Source organism: Pediculus humanus, genomic scaffold (genome assembly GCF_000006295.1).
Source record: "Pediculus humanus corporis 1103172108309 genomic scaffold, whole genome shotgun sequence".
Classification (NCBI taxonomy): Eukaryota; Metazoa; Arthropoda; class Insecta; order Psocodea; family Pediculidae; genus Pediculus; species Pediculus humanus.
The window spans coordinates 1,000,160-1,008,748 of record NW_002987878.1 but is presented as its reverse complement, the minus strand read 5'-3'; the positions used below and the strand labels follow the sequence as shown (position 1 = coordinate 1,008,748).

At 23.4% G+C, this 8,589-nt stretch overlaps 4 protein-coding genes across 4 annotated transcripts in view; 2 read left to right on the top strand and 2 right to left on the bottom strand.

Moving 5' to 3' along the window:
* The window catches only part of Phum_PHUM581980 (lipopolysaccharide-induced transcription factor regulating tumor necrosis factor alpha, putative), a gene marked incomplete at both ends in the record, with an annotated part of 642 nt that extends 517 nt beyond the window's left edge, over positions 1–125 (top strand). The window contains one exon of the mRNA XM_002432346.1: positions 104–125. Coding sequence (XP_002432391.1) covers positions 104–125 — 22 coding nt within the window. The remainder of the gene's footprint in view (positions 1–103) is intronic.
* An 816-nt stretch (positions 126–941) lies between these two features.
* On the bottom strand, positions 942–1,697 carry Phum_PHUM581970 (transcription initiation factor TFIID subunit, putative; the record flags this gene model as incomplete). The annotated part of the gene is made up of 3 exons (XM_002432345.1): positions 942–1,069; positions 1,162–1,346; positions 1,426–1,697. 3 exons carry the CDS (start codon positions 1,695–1,697, stop codon positions 942–944), a joined length of 585 nt encoding a protein of 194 aa, XP_002432390.1.
* Positions 1,698–2,546: 849 nt separating this feature from the next.
* Positions 2,547–3,561, top strand: Phum_PHUM581960 (uncharacterized protein; the record flags this gene model as incomplete). The annotated part of the gene is made up of 3 exons (XM_002432344.1): positions 2,547–2,760; positions 2,831–2,997; positions 3,073–3,561. 3 exons carry the CDS (start codon positions 2,547–2,549, stop codon positions 3,559–3,561), a joined length of 870 nt encoding a protein of 289 aa, XP_002432389.1.
* Positions 3,562–5,996: 2,435 nt separating this feature from the next.
* Phum_PHUM581950 (serine/threonine-protein kinase, putative) lies at positions 5,997–8,083 on the bottom strand (the record flags this gene model as incomplete). The annotated part of the gene is made up of 8 exons (XM_002432343.1): positions 5,997–6,112; positions 6,196–6,510; positions 6,597–6,776; positions 6,857–6,996; positions 7,086–7,246; positions 7,339–7,662; positions 7,757–7,772; positions 7,797–8,083. 8 exons carry the CDS (start codon positions 8,081–8,083, stop codon positions 5,997–5,999), a joined length of 1,539 nt encoding a protein of 512 aa, XP_002432388.1.
* Positions 8,084–8,589: the final 506 nt, after the last annotated feature.

The window sequence follows — 8,589 nt, the reverse complement described above, 5'->3', positions numbered from 1 at the left end:
TGCCTTTTTTTTAAAAATTGTTTTAATGAAAATCGGGGAAAAAAAAAAAAAATTGTTGTTATTTCATAACCTGAGTAAATTTGTTTTAACTAATTTTATTTAGGTACGTTCTCGTTCGAATATGAAAAAAGAAAATATTAATAATAATAATAATCATGATAAGTTTGCTACTTAATTAAAATTAAAATTAAAATTTGTGCACTTATTAACATAATTCTAAATGTTGTGTTCATTAGTTTTATTTTTTAATTAATATTTTTTAAAGTGTGTGTGTGTCTTATTTTAATATATATATATATAGGTATTGTTTTATTGTAAAAATAATTATTTTTACATTTTACCATTATTATTATAAACCTTTAATTTTTCTTCTTTTTTTTTTTTTTTTAATGTTATTAAAGGAAAATATTCATTAAGGTTGCTTATTAAATAATTGTTATTATTATGGTACTGAGTAAATTATATTTTTTGATATAAGTTATGTACAATAATTAACATCATATTTACCGAAAAAAAAAAAAAATTTTTTAATTTTTGTTAAAGGAGAAAAGTATTATTACCAGGTTTTTTGTTTGTTTGTTTGCATGTATTGTCTTCACATTCCAATAATAAATTTTTTTTTACAAGATGGTATTATAAACATATTGTGAAGTCTTACAATTAGTTGCAGAGTTAATTGTTTGAGCGACTATGAATATAAAAAATTAAATTTTTACTAAATACATGTTAATTTAATGTTTTTTTTTTAAAAGTAGAATTTAATGTATGTATAATTATTAATTGTTTATCTTATAATAAAAGTTTTTTTTTTTTTATAAAATAATAATAATTTTTTATTTATTAAATGTTGTAAAAAAATTAATAATAATTCACCGTAATTATAAATGTATGGCAGTAATATCGTAATTATTGTTTATAAGCTAATGTAATTAATGTATTTATTAAAATAGTCTTTTTTCATTTTTACTAATTGGAAAATTTCTGGCAACTCTTAGTCTTCTAACTGCTTCTCTTAAATGTTTCGGCTGAACAGGACCTAATTCATCTTGCTCCTCCATAACATCAAGAGCTGGTATGATGAAAGAAAGAAAAAAAAAATTGTGAGTTATTTTTTTTAAAAATTTTTTTTTTTTTTTTGTAAATGATTTGCGATTGTTTTACCTTCTTCTACGACTTCACCGACAAAAACTTTAGCTATTCCAGACATTGCAATAACGGCATTTTGCGAAACTGAACAACCGGTTATTGTTTGCATCAGCCTTTTTATAGCTGCTTTTGGAAATGCAGAACGTCTGTACATTTCATACCTATCTAATTGTTCTTCTGTAAAATTTGATACTAAAACTCTACAAAAGAACCATTCAACCATTTATTTAATTATTTGTTATTTAATTTTTTATTGTAATAACTATTTGTGTAACTTACTGCATTTTTTCTCTTTCTTCTTCTTCCAATTCTTTTTTACTTTTAAATTCTTTTTTTTTATGTTTATCATTTTTTGAAAATTCTACATCAGGTTCAAATTTGATATCGTTTGTAAACGATGATAGATTTGTACCTGACGACGTTTCATTCGAATTATATATTGACGTAGGTGCTAATATTTCATCCAATCCTTGATTTGAAATTGATTTTAATGAATTATCATTATCTTCTTTTTCATTAGCACAAAATTCATGACTCGGAGATGAATCCATATTTTATGTGTTTTTTTTTTTTAAACAGAACCAAATTATTATTTTAATGTTAATTTTTTTTTTTTTTTATTGTAAAATGTTCTTATAAAATTTTTTAGTATTCTTAATAATTAATAAAAAATTTTATTTCGTATTATTTTTTTAATTAATTAATTATTGGGAAAAAAAATAAACATTTTAAAAAGCACAGTATTAGTGTGTGAAATTAAAGTAGTTCATTTTTATGTACAAATCCACTATTTTAGATAAAGTAGAAAATGAGCACAGTATTTTTATTAGTAAATATTTACATTTTTTTTTTTCAAGCAGAAATTTTAAGTTGGCAGCAATGAAAATTTTTTTTCAAAATGGCAGTCGATTCAAAATGGCGGTCGGGTAATGTTCATAGTTCACTTCAGAGTTGAATTTTTTTTTTTTTTTTTTTTTTTTTAAATAACGTAAGTGAATTTTTTATTAATATTAAGCAAAAATAAAAGTAAATTATTTATATTAATTAAAAATTAAATAATTATTTACAACTAATTAAAAGTATTTATTTAATTTTTTTTTTTTTTTGAATTTTCAAGATTAAAATGAACAATTTACAAGAGTATATAAAAAAAAAAAAAATTATATTATAATTATATAATTATATTATAATGGTAAAAAATAAATGTAATTCGTGTTAATATTTTGAAATTATAAAAAACTAAAATTTAATTAAATAATTTTAATTAAATGGTTTAGTTTAGCTAATTGTGTTTTAATATACAATGAATAACGATGTTGAATACAGTGAAAAAATCAAATATTTATTATCGGTTCGGTAAAAAAATATTTACCAACTTGTTCGGGATTCATATCTACAGAATGGTAAATTTTAAATCAATTATTGTTTATGATTCAGAAACAACAGGGCTTCCTCATTTAGAAAGTAACACTACTAAAATAACAGAATTGGCATTTATGGGTTGTGAAATTGAACATTTAAAAAATATTAATAATTTACCAAGAGTTCTTCACAAGTTGGTTTTGCTTTTCAATCCTATGAAAATGATTTTACCAGATAGCAGTGAAATAACAGGTAATTTATTATTTAAATATTCAATGTACTTGTTACTTTTAAATTTAAAACAAGTTAATTTGATACCTAGGTTTAGAAAATGAAGATTTAATGAATATTAAACCTTTTTGTGAAGAAGATGTTCAAGTACTGATACATTTTATTAACAGATTACCTTCTCCAGTTTGTTTGATAGCACATAATGGAAACAAATTTGATTTTCCTATATTGCAAAGGCAACTTTTTAAATTAAATTTGGTAAGTGGTTTTATGCAAAAAAACTTTATCGTAGAATTAATAACAAATTTTTATCGAGTTTCATTTTTTTTTTAGAAATTACCAGATTCTGTTTATTGTGCAGATTCTATAAAAGCATTTCAAGAAATTTATCCGAATAATTCACAATTAGTCAAAGGAGGATCGAAAACTTATTCGAAAATTACACACGTACAAAAGACTCCACTGAAACAATCACAAACGCCTTTAATCATTTCCGATTCAAACATACAAAATGCTAATAAATTAAAAGTGGTTAGACAATTGTTTCCGGAGGATTCCGATGATGAAGTTCAAGTCGTTTACTCATCCCTAGACAATAGTACAAATGAAAAGACTGAAGTTAAAACTATTAAGCCGAATGCCCCTGTAAGATATACGCTGTCTAGTGTTTACCAATTTTTACATGGTAAAAATTTTGAAGGAGCTCACAGAGCAGAAGATGATGCGACAGCTCTTTTAAGCTGCATCATAAGATGTGAGCCATTTGTTAATTGGATTAATGACAAAGCGGTTTCTTTTAACAGTATTAAACCACTATCATGAATAAACCGTAGTAATTATTCCTTCGTAATCTGTGGTGGGGGGAAAAAATTCTCTTGAATTGATAAATATTCAATGGAATAAATTATTATTATTATTTAATGTTTCTCAAATGCAATTCTTAATTTGCCACATGTGTTCGCAATACTTAATATTTTCATTTAGAAAAAAAAAAGCACAGTACAATTATTTACTTATTTTATATTATTTAATTTTAATTGTTTGGTTAAAAGACTAAATTCATTCAGATAAGCAAATTAAAAAAATAATAATAATAATAATTTTATTTATTTATTTATTTTGTTATTCGATGATGAGTAACAAAGCATTTACGAAAACTAAATTAAATTTATTTATTTATTTATTTATTGTGTTGTGATAATAATTATTTGAAAAAAAAAAAATATATATATATATATATATAAATATTTATATAATATTTAGAATTAGTAATAAAAATTATAAAACATAATAAGAAAAAATAATAATAATAATAATAATTAATGAAAAAATTCTTTACTATCGATATCTACCTCTTGGTTAAAATTTAATAAAAAAAAATAATAATATAATAAGTAATTGTTTAATAGAATTATATTTATAAATAATTACATTTTATTTATATATAATAACAAATATTATTATTATTATTATTTAAAAATAATATATAAATCAATTACATAAAAAAAAAAATTAAAAAATAAAATTAGTGAGTTATAATTCGAAAAGCTTTACATATAATTTTCTAAATTAAAAAAAAAATTTTTTCTCATTATTAGTTGCACAAAATTATTTAATTATATATACATAATACATATTTATAATTATTTATATATATATATATATTTATTTAATTAATTTTTTATAAATACAAATTTAAAAATATCTAAAGATTTTTTAATTTTTGTTAAACATTTAAAATAATCTACAATTTAACAATTATTTAAATAAAAAAAAAAAAAAAAAAAAAAATTACAATTAATAATTGCAAGTGAGAGAAAGATAGATAGAGAGAGAGAGAGAGAGAAAATTTTAATTTTCATAGTATAATTATCAATAATAAAATTATTATTATTATTATTATTATTATTAAGAAAATACAATTGTCATGATGATGGTAGATGATTTGGGTATACATATTGTAATGTGATATTATAAATTTATATGGGGTGTTACTACCCCGTGGGGGGGGGGGTAACATAAAAGAAATTTAATAAAATAGGAAGGAAATATATATATATATTAAAAGCAAAATTAATAAAACTAACCGATAAATAAAATTATTAATTAATAATAATAATAATAATAAGATTTTTAAAAAAAAAAATAATATGAAACTAATAATTTTATATTATTATTATTATTATTATTATTATTATTATTATTATTATTATTATTATAATAAATAATAAGTTATTGCCATGTGTGTGTGTGTATGAATGTGGTAAGTACAGTTTAATGCAAAAAAAATTAATTAATTAAAATAATCCATTATTATTATTATTACTTTTATTATTATTATTTAATATTTTTTTTAAATTTTGTATCAGTCACTGACTTTATTAATATTTATTTTTGATAATCAGGATTTTAAGGTACACTTTTTTTTTTGGGGATAATTTTGAGTATTTTTTTTTTTAGTTTAAACAGGTTTAAGGCAGTGACTTTTTTTTTTTTTATAAAACAGATCTTTAATAATTTCTTATCAATTTTTTTTTTTTTTTCATTTACAATAATTAAAAACAAAAAAATATATTTTTCTTTTTTTTATTTATATTTTTAAGGTATGAAAATCGTTTTCACATTGTTTTTGTTTTTGTACGCGATATATATATATAATAAATAATTCAAAATTATAAAAATGAATTTGCGCGACATATTATTATTATTATTATTATTTTTCGTTATGCTAAACTTTAAACGTGTACAACTACAAGCTTTTTTGTGGGAGAATGAATATACACGATAATAAATAATAATAATAATAATTAAAAGGGATACGCCATTTGCAAATTTTCTCTTAAATCAAAGGACGGTTTTGTTAAATTCCAAACAAACAAGATTGACAAAAACAAAAAAAAAAATTTTTTTTAAATAAATTAAATTTTAATATTCACTGATAAAAAGGTACTACTACTATTACTACTGATTGATTGTTTCAATTATTATTATTATTATTATTTTAACGATTTTCATTTTCACTTTTTTTTTTATTATTTTATTACTTTCCCCTAATTTTTTTTTTTACAACTTTTTCCAAGCTCAACAAATATTAAAAGTCAAGTTCAAAAAAATGCTAAAAATTATCACAAAAATAAAAATATTGGTTTAACAATCAACAACAACGACGCCATTTTTAAAATTAAGATCGATCATATCTCGAATCGTAAAATCGATTAAATCCTTATATAATTATTATTATTATTATTATTAATATTTTATTTTTTTGTAGGTGTTCCTCTTTGTGTCAAACCTTCGAAACGTTTGAATGTATAATTTATAAAAACCCAATCATTGCACATGACTTCTCCATCTTGATTAGAAGGCGCGGATGCTGTAAGAAAGGTATGAAATTAATATTTTTTTGTATTTTTGTTTCAGGTTCGAAAATCGAAAATCGATTAATCGAATAATTACGAATTTCTAATTTGATGTCTGGAAAATCATCGAAATTCGACGTGTCGTCTATCGATTTGACTTGTACGGGTATAGCAGCCGGTCTTTCTCTTATGTGCTCCCAATCGACTCCGTCTCTTAAAAATGGAGCCAAACGAATTTCTTCCATTCCCCGCTGAGCTCCGAGTCGTCTGTCTGCTTCGCAACAAAATTTAATTATTGTTTCTTTAGCTTCTTCGCTTATGGGAACTTCCGGTGGAAAATTTAACGTGTCTCTCCAATTCATGACTTTTCTATACGTTTCTTGCGGATTCTCGCTACAAAACGGAGGGTAACCTGAAAGTTTTTTTTCCCGATTATTTATACGAAACCCTAGCTATTTAGCAAACAAGTAAGTATGAAATAACATTTTGATAATATACCTATAAGCATTTCATACATAATAACTCCTAAACTCCACCAATCACAAGCTGGACCGTACCCTGTTTGAAGAAATACTTCTGGTGCTATATAATCAGGCGTACCAACGGTGGAATACGCTAAAGCTCGCCTGTTCCTTTTCCAACTTTCTGCTCTTCTTTTACTATCCATCGGACTCGAAGCTATCAATTATATAAATCAAAAAACAATTTAGTTAGTGAAAAGAAATTTAACTTTTTTTTTTTAATGGTTACAAACGTACTGAAATCAGAAGGCTTTGCCTGACTAAGGTCTCGGTAAAAATCGGTTCTATGAGATTTTTTCAAACCAGTACACAATCCAAAATCAGATAACTTGATATGTCCTCTGGCATCCAAAAGTAAATTATCAGGTTTGATATCTCTAATTAAAAAAAAAGAATTGAATAAGATAAATAAGAAAATTGTAACAAATATGTATATATGTATTGGCATAATTTTCGATTGTATTACCTATGTATAAAACCTAGCTTATGAATTGAATCGATAGCCAATGCGGTTTCTGCTATGTAAAACTGTGTGCACTCTTCCGAAAGTGTATCTTTTTTCATTAAAAGCGTCATCATATCACCTCCAGGAAGAAATTCCATAATCAGGTACAAATTGATCGGATCCTACATAAAAAATAAGGTATGCTGTAAAACGTTCCTTCTACTATTTCCTGGTACACATGTTTTCAAACAAAAAAAAAAAAAGAAAATCTAACCTGGAAACTATAATACATTTTTACAACCCACTGATGGTCTGCTTCTACCAAAACATCACGCTCAGCTCGAACATGAGCAACTTGCTCTTTTTCCAACATATCTGTTTTTCTAAGAATTTTCATAGCGTAAACATGTCCTGTGTCCTTTTTCTGCACAAGCCTAACCTCTCCAAATGCTCCTCTACCTATTACTTTTAATGGATCAAAATCTTCCACTCCTAATCTTGATCTTTTCAATCTCAGGAACTCTGTTTCTTTTTGAGCGTGTGCTTGACGCTTTTCTTGTTTTTGCGCTTCTGATAAACCTTCATCTTTTAAAGAATCCTCAAGTTTTTGTAGCCTAAATAATAATAAAAGTTGTAAATTAAAGGCTTTAAAAAAAGTAAATAAATAAATTTTCATTTTGTTACAATATGACATTATTTTGTAAAATTCTATTGTAAAATTGACCTATATACCTTTGTTTTCTTTCAATATGCTGAGCAATTAAATTGCTGTAATAATTTTCTAATGTAACTTTTGCCTTGGTTGCTTTATCTAAAGTATGACCACTGAATCGAATAGTATCTTGTGTTGCAGTCATGTCTATTGCCTCTGAAAAAAAATTATTCATTAGCATTCTAATAATTATAATTTTTTTTTGCAAATCATGCCTAAAAACAAACCAAAAAAAAAAAAATTCAAACTCTTTGATGCAAAATATAATTATTAATCTAATTACAAAAAAAAAGTCAACAAAATACATCAAACACACACAAATTAGGTAAGGGACTTAGGAACTTAAGAATTTTGTGACTACCTTGATCAGAGGCAGAAAGAGGAGAAATTGTAATTGGACCCCCTGGAGACCTCCGGGGGTCTGCACCTGATCCATCCAGTTCGAAGTCTGTAAGAATAATTGAAAATAAATTTCTCGACTACAAATAACCTAATATTTATACATAACTAACCCTGTTAAATAATTCTAATGGTGTTTTTCAACCATTATGATAACAAAAAAAAAAACAAAATATATATTTAAAACTTGATTCCTTAAAATATTAAACTAAAAAATATAATTTTTTTAATTTGTTTAATTATTTGTATAATAAATGTTGACATTTAATTTTAAAAATATTTTTTTTTTTATTTTAGGTTTTCTTATTTTAAAATATTGGGAATTGTGGACAGTTGCTTTTGGGAACACAGGATAAAAAAAAAAAAATTTTTATATGTAGTATTGATGTTTTACAAAATTTTTTTATAAGAATC